Genomic DNA, 18,322 nt, shown 5'->3' on the forward strand with positions numbered 1-18,322 from the left:
ATGGCACAACCTGTGCCATCACCGTTTGAGGGACCGAAGGATGTCTGCCTCCTCCAGGCCAATTCTCCATTCACTGAGGTGCAGCGATCCAGCACCCCCAGTTCAGACAGCTGGCTATATCCCCCAAGACCTGAGGGTCCTTTGGGTCCGTGGAAGAACCCAGGATCTGAGGCACCCTCTCATGCCCCCAGCAAACTAAGCTGGGCATTTGCTTCTCCGTGAACACCCGGCACCCTGCTCAGCCCTAGCAGGGGAGAAACTGAAACTGGCTATGCTGGGGCTGGGGAGGGTGCTGGGGAGGTGACCCTGATCGTTGGCCCCTGGGATGAGGGAGGTCTGACCACAGGGTAGATGGGCACTCACCAGCCAGGGATCCCACAGTCAAGATGGTCAGCAGCGTCCTCATCGGGGCCGGCACAGAGCCCTCCCTTGGCCTCTACTCTGCGGTGCACAGAGGCAGGGCTGGGAGTCTTGGCGCCCTGGCAGCTGGCTCCACCCGGGCATGGGGCGGGGAGAAGGGGGTGGGTGGGACCTGAGCCGGTGGGGAGCAGGGGTACAAAGGTGTCCTGGCCCCGTGTGCTCTGGAATTCCAGGTTCTGGGCGGGATCTAAGGGAGTTCCCTTCCGACTTGCAGAAAACAGCAACAGTAACAGGCTGGCTTGTTTATCTGGTCTGGTAGCTGATTCATCCCAAGTGGTTTATCAAGGAGCTGAGGGGCAGAAAAGGCAAGAATATTCCACGATATGCAGGCTTATCAAAAAGCAATTTGGCACTGTGGATCAAAAGCCTACACCACATGCCTATCTTTTGCTTTAATAATTCTATTCCTAGGGGATTTACCCTGATGAAAATAATTGGACAAGAAGTGGGGGGAATAAAAGTCCCAGAATGTTTCCTGCAGCAAAGGAATGTTTCCTGCAGCTGTGACTCCTTTGCTTTTCTGGCAGGAGGAGATCGAGGGCACCTGATGCTCCTCCTTGATCCTCCATATCAAGGCAGGTCTCCATGCTCGGGGTGGGCTTGGGAACAGCTGTGCCCTAGAGAGGCCACTGGGGGTGAGGAAGCCCAGCCGCTCTAACCTCGAGCCTTTAGGCCTAGGATCTGCAAAAGGTTAGAAAAAAAATGGAACTCAAACTTCAGTGATTCTTTCTGCCGTGCTAGAGATGGGGCTGAACTTCATGAATGGGCCTTTGGTTCGGGACGATGACGATTCAGGCTGCTCTCCCATCATTTTGCCATGGGGGGCAGGGTCTGCACACGAGCTTCGTGTGAATGAAGGGACACGTGTTTAGAAATGGTTTTCTCCTTCCTGCAGGGCCTGGAGAAGGTTGAAGGGCCCTGGGGCCTGGACTCTGGTCAGGGTGGACACGACCGGAGGGTCCTGCCCCTGGGGAGAGTTTGCCTGGTCCCAGGCGCACAATGGCAAGTGAAATTTTAGCAGGGATCCTGCCAATGGGTTGGATGTAATGGGCTGTGATATCCTGGGATCCGTGTTTAGGTTTTTCTTTCCTGAATTGTAATTGTTTGTTATCAGCCCTGATTGCTAAAGTTTGTTTGACAAAACAGCCAAATCTAAGCTGTGCTTTGGAGGAATTAAGGTAGGGCCCATGCCAGTCATTTCCTGAAATTGCAGGAAACTACATTTTCCAGACTCTTTTATCAACTGCTTTCTAATAGGTTTAGCCCCTGGGGGAAGACTGGGGAGGCAGAGATCAGAGCATTTCTCCCCTCGTTTTCTGCTTTGAGTGGCTTCCGCAGCAATGGCCATATCTCCTCTGCAGCTCCCGCTCCCTCTGGACAGTCCATCAGCCAGGCAACCCCCTATGTCTTTCTTGTTCCTGTCTGGAGGCCAGCTCCTGGCTCTGGCAACACCTTCTCCCTTTATCTTTCCCTTCAGTTGGTAGGATGGCACAGCTTCCTGCTTTGGGGAAATCTCTGAACTGTCTGTCCTGATTAGTGTCCCAGCTCCTTCATCCTCTGGGTGACGAGTTCCTCTACAGTAAAGTCCCTTGGTCTGAAAGACTGGAGAGGTTTCTGTGCTACTGGATGAACCATGATGGATAGAGGGTTTTTGATGACTTTGATGACAAGGCGATGTGGGGAGGCTACAGCCAGAAAAACAGGTTACAAGGGACCCTTAGGGAGGAGAGCAGGCTTTGGTCCCAAGTGGCTGGCTGAGAGGACAAGATGCAGCCCTAACAGGTCTGTGGAACACGAAAGTGTTCCTTGGGGCCTCTCAAAAGCACTGGAGGAAGGAACTTGATGGAGGAAATGGGCGTCCTGTAGTTTCGACGGTCTGTGGTTATGTAGGAATTAATGGGAAGGAAGACACCTGGATTGCTAAGGAACTTGGGAATACCCACACTTCATTTCTAACAGTTTAAGAAAAAAATAGGCGAGGCGTGGTGGCTCATGCCTGTAATCCCAGCACTTTGGGAGGCCAAGGTGGGTGGATCACCTGCGATCAGGAGTTCGAGACCAGCCTGGGCAACATGGCGAAACCTTGTCTCTACTAAAAATACAAAAATTAGCTGGACATGGTGTCAGGCACCTGTAATCCCAGCTGCTCAGGAGGCTGAAGCAGGAGAATCGCTTGAGCTCGGGAGGCAGAGCTTGCAGTGAACCGAGATCACACCACTGCACTCCAGCCTGGGCGACAGAGCGAGACTCTGTCTCAAAAAAGAAAAAAATGAAAACAACCTCCATGTCTGACAGTAGAGCTTTGGTTAAAAGAATAATGGTATGTCCACCCAAAGCAAGACAAATGCAGCTTCCAAAACAATGCTGGAGAAAAATGTTTCGTGACCTGGTAAAGATTCATCATAGTTTTTCAAGTGAAAAGAGGCATAACATAAACTATGTACAGTACCACCCTGGCTAAAACGCACACCTGCACACTCAGAGCAAACTGCGTGTCTTCATGGATATAGATGAAAACACTAGGGGCGTTATCTCTGGGTGGTAGTGGAATTGTGGGTGATTTTTCTTTTCTTCCCTTTGCTTATCTGCATTTCCTAAAGTTAATATAGGAAATACACTAATTTATATTAAGGGAAAGCAAGGTTACTAAACGTAACAAATCGGCATTAAAGACAAGCCTTTGTCTCGGCTCTATCCACCTCCTGGAATGCCATTTCCACTCCCTTAGCCAATTCCCTTTTCCTCGAATCTCACCAAGACAGTTTTCTTCTTCTGCAGTATGGCCCTTCTTGATAACTCCAGCCCATAACATCTCACTTTGAAAGTCCTTCCAGAGGCCAGGCATTGTGGCTCATGCCTGTAATCCCGGCATTTTGGAAGGCCAAGGAGGGAGTATCGCTTGAGTCCAGGAGTTTAAAGCCAGCCTGGGCAACATAGTGAGACATTGTTTCTATAAATAATAAAAAATTAGCCAGGTGTGGTGGCACATGCCTGTAGTCCCAGCTACTTGGGAGCCTGTGGCAGGGAACTGCTTGAGCCCAGGAGGTGAAGGCTGCAGTGAGCCATGACTGCACCACAGCACTCAGCCTGGGCAACAGAGTGACACCTTGTCTCAAAAAACAAACGAACTAGAAAACAAAGTCCTTCCAGAACGTGTGGTCTGGCCCGCATTTTGGCATTGTCCACTATGATACTTCAGCTGTGTTACATGTTCAAGAATGGAAAGGAGGCCAGGCGCTGTGGCTCATGCCTATAATTCCAGCACTTTGGGAGGCTGAGATGGGCTGATCACTTGAGGCCAAGAGTTCGAGACCAGCCTGGCCAACATGTGAAACCTTGTCTTTACTAAAAATACAAAAATTAGCCAGGCATGATGACACACACCTGTAGTCCCATCTTCTTGGGAGGCTGAGGCAGGAGAATTGTGTGAACCCGGGAGGTGGAGGTTGCAGTGAGCCAAGATTGTGCCACTGCATTCCAGCCTGGGCGACAGAATGAGTGAGACTCCATCTCAAAAACAAATAGGCTGGGCTCGGTGGCTCTTGCCTGTAATCCTAGCACTTTGGGAGGCAGAGGTGGGTACATTGCCTGAGGCCAGGAGTTCGAGACCAGCCTGGGCAACATGGCAAAACCCCGTCTCTACTAAAACAAAACAAAACAAAACAAAACAAAACAAAACAAAAAAAGCTGGGCATGGTGGCAAGTGCCTATAATCTCAGTTACTCAGTAGGCTGAGGCAGGATAATTGCTTGAATCTGGGAGGTGGAGGTTGCAGTGAGCCGACACTGAGCCACTGCACTCTGGCCTGGGCGACAGAGCAAGACTCTGCCTACAAACAAACAAACAAACAAACAAACAAAAGAATGAACAGGAGAGATTCGGGTTGGAGTGGAGGTAAAACATGAGCACTGTCTTCAAATATTTGAGGGGCTATTGCATGGAGAAGGCTCTAGACCCTTTTTGTATAACTACCTCTAAAAGGAAAACCAGGGTGGTCAGGGGGAGACATATTAGACAGGCCATTTTTTCAATTTAAGGAAATCACTCTCGCTATGATGGTGTGGCTGCCTTGAGAGGTAGAAAGGTCTTGGCTGCTGGAGGTGTTCACAACGAAGCTGCCTCCAGTGGCAGAAGTTCCCCAGATAACCTCGTTCTCTGGGCTCCACAATTGGATGGTGCTCGTCAAGCATTCTGATTGCAAAGAGCTCCCTGGTATTCCTCTGTACCCTCCACGTGGCTGAATGTAGAGCAGGTATCCAACATCAACTTACAGCGTTGACCTTCAGAGCAGCAGGTTCGCCTTGCTGATTCTCAGACCTCCAGGAAAAGCACTTGTTTTCTGACAAATTTCTCCAGTGCACCCATGCACTGTCTTGCCTCTGAGAACCCCTTTCCACGTCCTCTTTCCTGTCTCACTCCGATTCATTCTTCAGATCTCTTCTCAAATTCACGTCCACCAGGAAGCTTTCCCTGTGTGAGCGGCTCCCTTGGTTGGGTTGGGAACACCAGCTCCCAGCTCTGTGTCCCCATCTCCTGGCGTGAATTGCATGGTGCTTTCCCGTTCCCCATGGTACTGACTACAGGGACAAGGGTGTCTCCTGGGTGTCTCAGTGTCCGGGAGGAGCTGACACAGAGCAGGTACTTCGTGAGATTTGCTGAATGAATGAGCGTGCCGGAGAAAGCTGGCCAGGGCTTTAAGACTGTAGGGAACATCCCCCAAGCTATAGAAAAAGCACATTTTACAATGAAATACTCGGGAATGTGACCTGTTCCTGTCCCTTTTCTCCACACCCAGGAATGCCAGAAGAACAACATCAAAAGGCAGTGGGCTGTTTCCTGGAAGTCTTCGGGGAGTGTGGAGTGCTGTCTCCGTGGTTGACGACTCTGCAGGGGCAGGTCCTAGAGGGGCTCCTGGTCATTCCTGGAGAGCAGGAGCAAGGAACGGAGCCTGAGAGCCCATCTGACTCCAAGGCTGGGCTGTGTCAATCAGGGACATTGACTACATGACCCAGGTCTGGAGCCTGGGTCTGGTCCCAATCTTGCACCTGACTTCAGGTGACTATGAATAGCTCTTGTCCCCTCTTGAGGCCTCAGTTTCCCTGTCTGTAAAGGAGGCTTGGTCTAGAAGGCTCCTAAGGGCCTCTGCAGCTTGCATGGCCTCTGCTTCCATGTCACTTTGGGATTGGAAACCTCCCCTGACATCCCAGAATTCCCTTCATGACTAATGTCATTCACACAAACATAACGTCATTGTAGAATTCCCTGACTCTACTTATAATTTCAGCTCTCTCTTGGGAGTTTGAAGTTCCAGAAGCTTATTACATGGCTATAAGGCAAGTACAAAGCCATGCTTCTTCATAAAAACATTAAGAAGATTATGCATCTCCAGCCAGGATGGGGGAGCACTTTCATAGGCCCCCACGGGAGCCAAGGGAAGTGAATGGAACATGGGCTTTGAGTAGACAGACCCGGTCTGAATTCTAGCTCTGCCACTTCCCTGCTGTGTGAGGGTCCCTTACCCTCTCGTCCTCAGCTTCCTCATCTAGAAATGGAAATAAGTCTCTACTCCTCAGTGTTGCTGGGTTGCTGTCTCTGGACAGTTTCTGAGAAGGAGGTCTCATGCAGCAAGCATCCTCTGTTACAAAATGAGGAACCCAAGGACCAATGAGGCCCCTTAAAAACCTTTGCAGGCCGGGCGCAGTGGCTCATGCCTGTAATCCCAGCACTTTGAGAGGCAGAGGACAGGCGAATCACGAGGTCAAGAGATGAAGCCCATCCTGGCCAACATGGTGAAACCCCTTCTCTACTAAAAATACACTGGGCGTGGTGGTGCGCGCCTGTAGTCCCAGCTACTCAGGCAGGAGGATCGCTTGAACCCGGGAGACAGAGGTTGCAGTGAGCCAAGACTGCATGCCACTGCACTCCAGCCTGGGGACAGAGGGAGACTGTGCCTTAAAAAAAAAAAAAAAAAAAGAAAAGAAAAAAGAAAAAAAACCTTTGCAAAAACCTAGAATGCTGGTGTGCAGATGTGGGGATGGAGGGAGGTGGGCATGAAGGCAATGATAACATTCCCTTAGAAGTTTGAGGCTGGGTGTGGTGGCTCATGCCTGTAATCCCAGCACTTTGGGAGGCTAAGGTGGGCGGATCACCTGAGGTCAGGAGTTCAAGATCAGTCTGGCCAACATGGCAAAAACCCATCTGTACTAAAAATACAAAAATTAGCCGGGCGTGGTGGCAGGCACCTGTAATCCCAGCTACTTGGGCAGCTGAGGCAGGAGAATCATTTGAACCGGGAGGCGAAGGTTGCAGAGAGCCAAGATTGTACCACTGTACTCCAACCTGGATGACAGAGCAAGACTCCATCTTGGGAAAAAAAAAGAAGTTTGAGTTGGTCATCATTTCTGAGGCCTGATTCCAGGGCTGGAGAAAGTAATGGCATTGCATCCTGCAGGTTAGGCATCCAGGCTGGGTTAGAGTTACTTAGAAGAAGGGGATTTCATGAAAGGGCCTGGAGCTCAGAGATGGGAGTGTGGGGGCTCCAGGCTCCTACTGGACTCAGGCTTCTCAGATGGTCCACTGAGCACCTGGAGAAACAGACTCAGAGTGGGGTGGGATATGTCCCACCTTGGAGGCACCGCCCTCCTAGAGAGGGGCCTCTCGACATATGCTGATGGTTTTGTCCACCAGGACAGGGCACTCCTCGCAACCTTCTCCTCTTCATCCATTTAAATAAGCAGTTAGGGGGAAATAAAAAGACTCAGCTTATATAAAGCCATCACACCTCCGTGTCATGTATCGTCACACGCCAAGGGTGGGGCTCCCGGGGCTGGAACCGGTCCTGGTGTCAACCAGTATCTCTTGAGGAACTGACTCATGGAGCTGACTCACGCATTTAGATATAACTTCTAGTCTGTTTTTCTAGAACAAACACCCCCAACCCTCATTACTTCAGCCCCACTTTATGCACACAGGAATGAGCTCAGGGAAGATGCCACAGGCAGCCATTGATCAAACCCTAAATCACATGGGAAACAATTACAGAATAATGAGTTCCAGCCCGACTGTTAAGGTCCTGCTCTGTATCCCACGTACTCCCTCCAACATCACTATGCTCGCTGAGCAGCACCAGTGCCCCCTCAGAGCAGATGCTGGGCGAGGGAGGACGGGCACCCACGGGCAACGGGAATTTGGGATCAGGATGGTTATCATCGCATGCGAGAGCTGCAACCTTGTATGTAAGTCAGCCACAGCCGTCCACTTACTGACTCCAATTCATACGCCAATTCACTCACTTATTCTTTCACTCACTTACTCAATCCCAAGCTTCCACTCTGTGCCAGGTGCTGGTGCCAAGAGGAAAAGCAACTCCTTTCCTAAAGGAAGTTTTCAGGGCGTCCATTACCCCAGCCCTCCTCTCTCCAGGCTCCCTGAGCCCTATTCGGGTAAGACCGCGCCCAGCAGCCCTGACATACCACCACTGTCCAGGAGGTGGCAGCAGACAGGCCCGGAGAAGCTCAAGGGTGGCGACCCAGCAGCGGGAGGAGGAGGAGCGCGGGCGGGTCACCTGGAGAGGACGTCCTTCCCTGTTTCCTGGAAAGGACCAGATACCTGAAGCTGGCCACAAGCGGGCATGGTGGCGGGTACCTGTAATCCCAGCTACTGGGGAGGCTGAGGCAGGAGAAGCGTTTGAACCCGGGAGGTGGATTCACTGTCTCCTTGTCCTTGTGAATTAGCAAGGACATTTGGTTACACATAATAGAAGGCCCTGGCTTAAATGCTGGGGTGGGGGAGGAAATATAATTTCTCAACCCTCACATGTTCATAGTAGAGACAGATCCCCCTGTAACCAAAGACAGATTAACAAGAGAAAAACAAGCAAGTCTGTAATACGTGCGGCAAACATCACGAGGGAGAAACCTCAAAACAAAGGTGATGGTGCAGTGGCTTATGACTCTGGCTTAGAGAGCATCTTCAATAAAGAACAATAAATTTTATCCTGACAAAACGGTGTCAGGAATAACGCTGAAAATCCTAAGGAAATTGAATACTCGAACAAAGGATTCTTAGCAAAGTAATTTTCCTTCTGCGCAGAGGGGTACCTCCTTGGCCAGTCGCTATGAGAGCACACCTGAACAAAGGGCATGAGAGCCTTTATTTCTGATGCAAGTCCTGCCCCTGTACTCTTTCCCCGTTGGCGGGGGTCAGGTCGTACAATCTAAACGAATCCTGGTTGGCTAAACATTTGAATTTTTTTTTTACATAAGGTGGGCATGTAAAAGAAAGTGGAGAGGGCGGGAAGGGGTGTCTGTAATGAGCTAGAAAGTTAGTCTTCTTTCCAAATAAGGAAAGGAATGTGAGCTGGTACTGATAACCCCTGGTACTGTGGTGTGCCTGGGCATCTAACAAAGGCAAAAAGGAAAAAAAGGAGAAAAAGGAAAGGGGGGGGTACTATGAATTAAAGAATAAAAGATGGATCAGATTATTTGAAGAGAAACCTCATCATATCCCACAACAGGAACCAGGAAAAAAAAACCACAATACATTTTAGAGAAGTGGCAAGAAAAAAGAAAGTAGGTTTAGGCTCCCAAAGGAGGGACCTCTGAGAAGGTAAGTGCATGGGAGTAAACTGATGGCATAAGGTTTGTAAAACTTGTCTCCAGTAAAGAAGAATTTATAACCTGTCTTTCGGCAGAAAGAGGGGAGCCCTTCCTCTGTTTGCTGCTTTTTAACTACCTTAGCTAAAAAATATTCAAAAATATCGCGTCAAAGAGGCATATTTGGGGGTAACATGTTCTGGTTTCCTTCATGGACTTGTAGGTAGGATGCAAGGGGCCGGGCGTGGTGCCTCATGTCTGTAATCCCAGCACTTTGGGAGGGGAGTGACCAGCCTGGCCAACATGGCGAAAACCTGTCTCTACTAAAAATACAAAAACTAGCTGGGCACAGTGGCTCACTCCTGTAATCCTAGCACTTTCAGAGGCCAAGGCAGGCAGATCACTTGAGGCCAGGAGTTCGAGACCAGCCTGGGCAACATGGCGAAACCCGTCTCTACTGAAAAAAAATAAAAAATGCCAACATGGCAAAACTCCGTCTCTACTAAAAATACAAAAATTAGCTGGGCATGGTGGCGAGCGTCTGTAATCCCAGCTACTCAGGAGGCTGAGGCAGGAGAATTGCTTGAACCCGGGAGGAGGTTGCAGTGAGCCAAGATCACACCATTGCACTCCAGCCTGGAGACAGAGCGAGACTCCATCTCAAAAAAACAAAGCAAAACAAAACAACAAAAACAAACAAACAAAACAAAACAAAAAAACAAACCAAAATTAGTAGAACGTGATGGCGCACACCTGTAATCCCAGCTTCTTGGGTGGCTGAGGCACAAGAATCACTTGAACCTGGGAGGTGGAGGTTGCAGTGAGCTGAGATGCTGAAATCACGCCACTGCACTCTAGCCTGGGTGACAGTGACTCTGTCTAGAAAAAAAGATTTTTAAAAGTGCGAGGAAGCCGAGGCCGGGGTGCAGCTGCACCTGGGGGAAGGGACCAGAAGCAGGGGTTACCGTTTCTTGTCTCGGCAGCCCACGTGGCAGTGGCTGCCTTCTTGTCTTGTCTGCGGATTGTTCCTCAGACTGGGAAATGCGGCCATGGCAGATTGGAAGGTACCTGCTCTAGGCCCAGCCAGCCAGGGAGACTACTGAATTCCAGGGACAGGGACTTGTCGGATCAGCTAGGCTTGGGTCTAGCGCCTGCCCTGGCACCAATAAGTGGTGACAACTGTGGGCACAGTGCTAGACAGTCACCAGGTGGCCTTGAGAGAGTCGCTGGAAACTGGGAGACCCTCGCTAATGGAGAGCCGCTGGAATGAGTTTGGCAGTGCAAGGCTAGGCGCACAGGTGCTGTTCCATATCCTTCCATGGACCATAGTTGCAGCTGGGTGAGCTGTCAGCTCCAGCCTCACTGCAACAAGTGATATTGGCTGGGGACCCTGCCCTCAGCCCCATAGCACTCCCCTTTCTTGTGCACTCAGCTTGGTGGATTCCAACTGCAAGTACCTGCAACTGTGCCTCAGGGAACGGCTTCCACACTGGACCGATGGGAGGGAGTAGCTAGACTCCCTGGCTCCTGCCCCTGGCATGGGGACCAAATCTGCAGTGCATCCTGCATTGACTTCCAGAGCTCTCCAGGGGCATTGAGGTCCAGCTGTCCACAGCAGGGACCTGCTGATGACACACTTTGCCTGGCTGCCCTTTCCCCGCCCCGCCCCCCGCCCCATCTTGCCTCCACACTCCCCTCCTGGCATTACCTGGATCACTGCACTGCTTTCTACCTTTCTACCTTTTCTCTGGGTTTGCTTCTGGGGACCCGACTCAAGACCCTTGTAGTCTTCTTGTTGTTGTTGTTGTTGAGACGGAGTCTCACTCTGTCTCCCAGGCTGGAGTGCAGTGGTGTGATCTTGGCTTACTGCAAGCCCCACCTCCCAGGTTCATGCCATTCTCCTGCTTCAGCCTCCCAAGTAGCTGGGACTACAGGCGCCCGCCACCACGCTTGGCTAATTTTTTGCATTTTTAGTAGAGACAGGGTTTCACCGTGTTAGCCAGGATGGTCTCGATCTCCTGACCTCGTGATCTGCCCGCCTCGGCCTCCCAAAGTGCTGGGATTACAGGTATGAGCCACCCCGCCTGGCCGACCCTTGTAGTCTTAACAGCTAGGTTTCCCAGAGGAGAGGTGATGAGCCTTTGAAAAATAACAGCATAGGCCAGAAACGGTCACTCACACCTATAATCCCAACCAACACTTTGGGAGGCCAAGGCAGGAAGGATTGCTTGAGCCCAGGAGTTTGAGACCAGCCTGGGCAGCATAGGAGATTCCATCTCTACAAAAACAAAAAAATTAACCAGGCCTGGTGGTGCATGCGTGCGTGACAGAGTGATAGCCTGTCTCAAAAAAAAAAGATAAGAGCATACGCGTTTCCATTCAATTAGACCTTTTTCCTTTAAAAATAGAGCTCTTCATTTAAACAGTTTAGGGTAATACCAACAAGCAGTAGGATATCATTTAAATATGACATAAACATAGAAAAAAATAGAAATAAATACAAATACATAAGAACAACATATACTGTTAGTACTCTAAAGTGATACATGTTGCTTTCACCTAAGGCACTAACACTTTTCAGGGGATGTGCTTCCAGCGCAGGCCCAGCCCACACCGCGCAGTTCCCACCTGCTGTGCATGTGAAAGGGCTTTGTAAACAGTTAAGTGCTGACCACACAAGGCAAATTATTATACTGATTATCATGCCCTTTCCTAATGCGTCTCCCAGCTTTTTGTGAATGACTTAATGACGATAAAGGAGATGGAGTTTAGAGTTACTGGAAAACTTAAGCTATGTCAGAAATTAAACTCTGGAAAAAATTCTTTAAAAAAAATGGAAAGGTTTGGCTGGGAGTGGTGGCTCACACCTGTAATCCCATCACTTTGGGAGGCCGAGGCGGGCGGATCACCCGAGGTCAGGAGTTCGAGACCAGCCTGGCCAACATGGTGAAACCCCGTCTCTACTAAAAATACAAAAAAATTAGCCAGGTGTGGTGGCAGGTGCCTGTAATCTCAGCTACTTGGGAGGCTGAGGCAGGAGAATCACTTGAACCCGAGAGGTGGAGGTTGCAGTGAGCTGAGATTGCACCACTGCACTCCAGCCTAGGCAACAAGAACAAAACTCCAGCTCAAAAAAACAAAACAAAACAAAAATAGCAAGATTTAAGAATAGAAACGGAGTGGTTATTTCATACAAGCCTAAGATGATGCTGATGATAGCTTTTACTTTTTTGAAATTACCTCCACGAAGCAGCTCGGCTGGTTCCAGAGAGAACATCGGTACAGGTCTGGGAATTTCCCTGGGAGCTGGCCCCAAGCCACAGCCCTCCCCAGTTCCGTGGTTTGTTTGTTCTTCCTCTTCTGGGCTCGGTCATCTGGACAAGCCTCACTGCAGGGAAAACCCCTGGGGAGACACAGGTGTGTGTCGTATGTGTGTATGCGTGTGTGTGTGCCCCGGCAGCGGTGAAGGCCTCCTGACCCTTAGAAATCCTGGCTGTGACCTTCATATTTTACTGACATGGACAAGGGGTCAGAGGTTGGCCCAGCTGTGCAGAGATTGAAGCTCTCACCCTTGGGGATGTGCACAACAGGTCATCAGAACAGCACTGCTGGGCGACCTTGGGCAAGTGCCTTTGCCACCCTGGACCTCAGCTCCTTTGCAACAAAAGGAGTGGTTTGCTAACTTTTTCTTGAGTAGTGGAACCCCTCTAAACAAAACCTCACGTGGAAAGCCACAGTATGTAAATCAGGGCACAGTGAGGCTGCTCTGGTGAAAGTGGGAGGCTCCTATAGCCCCACAGCGCCCCCTGCAACTGCAACCCAAGGCCTTTGGGGGACACGGTTTGAGAACCCCTGGATGAGATGCCCTAAGAAGCTTTTCCAGTTCTGCCATTTAATGCTGTACCCTTGTGGTGGCTTTAAAACAACACAGCTCTGTGGATTCAATGGCTTTGAAGATCCCTTCTTCACAAATCCAGAAACGTTAGTCCTGGCAGGTTGAATGGCCACAGAGCCAAGATTGTTTAGATCTTCCACCACAAAACACTTCGGTCCTATGGGTGAAAACTCAGCTACGCTCATCTATATTCAGGTGGGTGTAGGTTAACTGAGGATGCATCAGCATCCCCAGGTAAGGATAGTCACCTGAATCTAGAAGGCATTGGTTTCTCATAACTGGAAGGGAGAATGGGACTTCTAAGGACCACAATAGTCAACCAAGGGTCTAACGTGCTGTCCAAACAGGGATTACAGGCCCAGAAGTCCGATTCCTGCCACGTTACTATCCTGCTCCAACAAACTGGGTCCCTAGAAGGTGGAGCACTTGGTTCCTCCCCTGGGAAGCAGGTTTCCCATTGCTGGGTGAAGGCGGAGAGACCAGGGTCCCCTTGGGTGGGGCTCTGGCTTCTGAGAGCTCACTCTCCTGACTGGGAGGCAGCGAGCGTAGAAGGAAGGAGGTAGACTGGGGATGAGACAAGCTGAATGGTAAGTGCTCTCAGTCACTCTGGGTTTAGGGACCACAGGTGGGAGACGCCCAGGGGTCTCCTGGAGCCTGGATAGATGGAAAATTCTACTGGCCACCATGTAGACAGCACCAAGGACACAGCAGGCTCTGTGCTACACACATCTGAGATCCCCTAGAACCTCACCACACCCAGGCGTAGCTGCAGATGAGGAAGCCGAGGCAGAGAAGGAAGGTGTCTTTCCCAAGATCACACAACCAGTGAACAGCAGAGCTGGGATTTGAACCCCGGTCTGTCTGACATTAAAACCGTACAGTGCCATGACTCCAAAGACCAGGATTTGAGGACAGCCACCCTTCCCTTCCCATCCAAAACCCTCAGCCAACTGGATTTTTATCTGGGCCTAACCTAGGGGACCCATGAATCAGGAGGCTGAGCCCTGGGATGGGGGAGCTCAGTGGCTGCTTGGAAAGGCATGAGGTATAGCAGGTGTGCCTCCAGTGGTCTCAAGTTCCAGAGGGCCCCTTGGTGGTGTCCGCCCTTGATGTCCACAGTGGCCTGACCTCACCTGTTTCATGTTGTCCGGGGATAATTTTTCCCCCTGGCCTGTAAACAATTACCCTAGGGATAATGGGGGTGATGACACCCCACCAACCTCTGACCTCAGCCCACCCTGTGTCCACCCCTCTCGTAGCTCAGCCTAAAGGGGGTGGGTCACAGGAGGGAGGGGCATCTTATTGCTCGGCCCGATGGGCAAACAGCCGCTAGGTGGGCTTCCGGGAAGTGCAATGCCCCTCCGCCGCCCAGGGGAGGTATGGAGGCTCTCGGGTTTCTTGGGAAGCCCAGTAGTCCTCGCAAAGGCAGCAGCAGCATCAGATTCGGTGGGAAGCCGGGGGACAGCTCACCTGGCCATGTAATGCCCCAGTGTCCGGCCCCTCTCCTCGGTCCTCTGGGTGCTCTCAGCCCCCCAGCTGCCCGCATCGCTGTCCTCAGTTTCTGATTCCCTCGCCTCCTCTTCCTCCTCTTCCTCCTCAGGACTGCTTTCCCAGCAGAAGGTCAGTGTCCGAAGAGAAACTAGGGGTCCCCCAGGGACCAGATTCGTCTCTGGTGGTAAGGTGCCCCAGGTGGCCCAGGAGGAGAGGTCATCTTTTGAGGGTTCTTCCAGGAAACCCGAGTCCTTGGAGAATTCAGGTGGTGGGAAAGATTCTTGGTGCCCGTCCCCACCCAACCCTTGGCCTGGCCCCTTCTCAGCCAAATAGTCAGACGACCCAGCCCTGTCCCAGGAGGAGTCCACAGTGCTGGCCCAGCTTCTGTCTGAAGAATCCCAAGCAGAGGAGCCTTCGCTCGGGACCAGAGAAGCCCTGGGCCTCCCTGAGTCCACCCCACCAGCCTCCGAGTGCCCTGGAGCCTGGTGCTCTTGCCCCAGGAAAGAAGGTGGTTGAATGTAGGCCTGGAATCTGACGCCATCTTCTGTGTCCTCCTCATCCTCATCCTCCTCCTCATCCTCTGCAAGGTCCTTCTTCCATCCTGCCTGTTGGGTGGCTGGGGCCCTGACTCTAGCCGTCGGCCTGACCCCTCTGGTCAGTTCCTTCTGGGGACAGAGGAACAAGTCATTCACGGACTCTGGTCTGCTGGGCTGAAAGGTTGCCACAGGGTGTGTGTGTCCAGAAAAGTCCTGATTTGGGTAGGGGAGAGAACAGCAGAAAATTTAGGCTTTCCTGAAGCACAATTATCTTCATCTGAATTCCCCTAGAAACAGACCTGAGACAAGGCTTCAAGTGTAAGCAGTTTCTGTGGGAGGTGATCCCAGGACACACCAGATGGGACCGGGGGAGCAGCCAGGAAGCGGGGTGTTATCAAGCAGCTGACCACGAAGGCTACTGGCACTTAATCCTGCTGGGAACTCAGGGAGCCACTGGGCACACGCACCTCAGAGCGATCCCAGAAGGGGGGAGCTCCTGGGCTATTTACCCACAGTCATTGTTGAGGAATGGAAGAGCTGGTGGCTGTGGCACTTGCAGCCTACCACATGCAGGGGCAGTGTGGGCTCCAGAGGCCAGAGAAAGCCCATTGGGTGCAGGCGCTGGGAGTTGCAAGTCCAGCTGGTGTGCTCTTAACAGGAAGGCTGAGGGCACGGGGCAGGGCACAGACATGTCTACCCGAGGTGTCACCCTGACAGTTAGTGGGATTCTCCCACAGATCCTGGAGCCAGGAAATTTGGAAATGCACCCTTTGCCACCCTGCCATGACGCAGGGACACTCAGAACCCATCCTCAAAGCCCCCACGCCCGTCGGAGCCTCGCCTATGCCCAAGCTGCCCCTGCCAGCCCTCATCTGAACAAGACCGACCCATATCACCTCCTGGGCTTCCCCTGCCCCAGCTGGCCCCTAGATTCTAAGGGAGAGACCCAGCAGACCAGGGAAGAAACTCCGAGGTCAGCCAGGACACAGCTTATCCTGGGTTAAAGTGTGAACTAAAAATTGGGACTCTTTTAAGATGTCCCCTTTGGTGCCTCCTCTCCTCCTCCCCTTTTGAGTATCTCTCCTGAGGTCCAAGGCCAGGGGCTCTGCTCTCAGCAGCTGACACATCCTTAGCAGAGGTGAAGTTATTTATCTCAAAGGAACTTAAGGCACTCCTCCCTCCTGGGCCTATTTGCCATTTTATTCAGAACTAAATGAATGCATTACTAATGGTGGAAATTCAGACACAAAGATAGATGTTTTGGTCCAAGAGTCTGGACCATCTTGATAGTCTATCTGAACAACTCATAGCTCCAGCCCCACTCCCTTACTGTCAACCCCTCCCCACCTGCCGCACACCCCCAGATTTGCTATACCAGGGCCCGCGGCATCTTTGCCCGCTGAAACCAGGGGTTCCCCATGAGGCTCTTCCAGATCACACCCCCTGCGGCAATTACTAACAGCAGTATCAGAAGTGATGGCAGCACCAGGAAAGCCCAGTTGGCTTCTAAGGAAGGAAAAATAACAATGAGAGAAACAAACAATGGCTCTTGTCTACAACTGCACCTGTGCTGAGTGCTTCACATACATGACACTATTTAATCCTCACAAGAATAAACTCATCCTGCAGACTATGCAAACCAAGGTTCGGGGCATTATGTAAGCTGCCCGAAGACACACAATGAGTGTGGTTTTAATCCAGGCGAGTCTATCTCTAGGCTCATGCTCTTAACCACTGTGTCATGAAGCTCCCAAGGCCCAGAGGGAAAGTTACCCCTTCTGCACCACTTGGTACCCACCTGGGACCTCCAGCAAGAAGCAGGTGGGCTTAGAGAACTTGCTGTATTTCGGGACACTGAAGGTGTAGATGGTTCTGGCACTGAGGCAGTGGTGTTCGCTGGCAGCTGGCTGGAGGGTGATCTGGACTGGCTGGCCATGGGGAGTGACTGGAAATAGGGTCTGTTTGGAAATGAAGCAGAGAGTGGCAGAGCTGCTGTGGGGACTGGTTTCACACAGCCAGGACAGAGTGGGGTTGGCAGACACGGTAGGGTGTTTTTTTTTTTTTTTTTTTTTTTGTAGGGGATAGGGTCTGGCTCTGTCACCCAGGCCAAAATGCAGTGGTGTGATCACAGCTCACTGCAGCCTCAAACTCCTGGGCTCAAGCGATCCTCCTACCTCAGCTCTCCGAGTAACTAGGGACTACAGACTCACACCACCATACCTGGGTAATATTTTAAAATTATTTTTTGTACAGGCAAGGTCTTGCTGTTGCCCAGGCTGGTCTCGAACTCCCAGCCTCAAGTGATGCTCCCTCCTTGCCTGAACCTTCTATTCTTTTCCTGCATTAAAGTTTAAGCATTGAGGAAGCACTTCCCAAGACTACCCGAGTTCTTTTCAGCTGAGTCTCGAGGTAGGGATAGCCATGGTTCAAAAGCAGCCTACCACTTGGGGTTGCCCTGGTGTGCACCCCATTAAGGTCCCTACTTCGAGGAGCAGATTCTTCAGGCTTTCCATCTTGGGGTCTCCTAGTCTATCAGCAGTGGAGGAAACCTCTACAGATGCTGCACTGTCTGGTATGGAAGGCACTGGCCACGTGTGACTACTGAGTATGTGAAATGCATCTGATCCACACTGAGAGGTGTTCCAAGTACAAAATACACATCAGATTTCAAAGAAGTAGTGAAAAAGAATGTAAAAGATCTCAATCACTTTTATCAGAATTGCTCATTGAAATGATACCATTCAATTGGATGAAGTAAAATCTGTTATTAAAATTCGATTTACCTGTCTCTTTTTACTTAATTTAACATGGAACACTTAAAACTGCACATGTAGCTTGCATTATATTTCTCTCTATTGGGCAGTGCTGGTCTAGAATATTTGTGAGGTTCCTGAAGGCAGGAACCACGCTGGATTCAGATCTATATTCCCCAGAACCCGGAGTATGCAAAAATCGGGAGTGTGAATGTTACTTTAGTGGAAGCAAGAACATTCAAGAGCAGGGGCCCAGGGACCGTCTGTCTGTCTGGCCACTTGTTTATGTAAAAGGTTTTATTTTTTGTTTTTTTGAGACAAGGTCTCGCTCTGTTGCCCAGACTAAAGTGCAGTGGTGCGATCATGGCTCACTGTGGCCTCGCTTCCTGGGCTCAAGAGATCCTCCTGCCTCAGCATCCTGAGCAGCTGGGACCACAAGCATGCGTCACCACACCCAGCTTTTTTGTTTTTTTTTGGTAGGGACTGTGTTTCACCATGTTCCCCAGGCTGGCCTTGAACTCCTGGGCTAAGGTAATCCTCCCACCACCTCGGCCTCCCAAAGTACTGAGATTACAGGCATGAGCCACCGCATCTGGCCTGTAAACAGTTTTACTGGAACCCAGTGATGCCCAT

The 18,322-nt window shown here is 51.0% G+C and overlaps 1 protein-coding gene across 3 annotated transcripts in view; it reads right to left on the reverse strand.

Moving 5' to 3' along the window:
• Positions 1 to 11,343: 11,343 nt before the first annotated feature.
• Positions 11,344 to 18,322, reverse strand: part of IFNLR1 (interferon lambda receptor 1) — a 33,314-nt gene continuing 26,335 nt past the window's right edge. The window contains exons 5-8 of one of the 3 annotated variants that reach the window (XM_032759308.2): positions 16,735 to 16,894; positions 16,312 to 16,442; positions 14,380 to 15,149; positions 11,344 to 12,417 (exon numbers count right to left, since the gene is read on the reverse strand). In XM_032759308.2, coding sequence (XP_032615199.1) covers positions 12,237 to 12,417; positions 14,380 to 15,149; positions 16,312 to 16,442; positions 16,735 to 16,894 — 1,242 coding nt within the window. In that variant the 3' untranslated portion in view covers positions 11,344 to 12,236. Of the gene's footprint in view, positions 15,150 to 16,311; positions 16,443 to 16,734; positions 16,895 to 18,322 lie in introns of all 3 variants that reach the window. The other 2 variants (XM_032759309.2, XM_032759310.2) reach the window with 2 other exon arrangements.

This window comes from Hylobates moloch, unplaced genomic scaffold (assembly GCF_009828535.3).
Source record: "Hylobates moloch isolate HMO894 unplaced genomic scaffold, HMol_V3 SCAFFOLD_9, whole genome shotgun sequence".
Lineage (NCBI taxonomy): Eukaryota > Metazoa > Chordata > Mammalia > Primates > Hylobatidae > Hylobates > Hylobates moloch.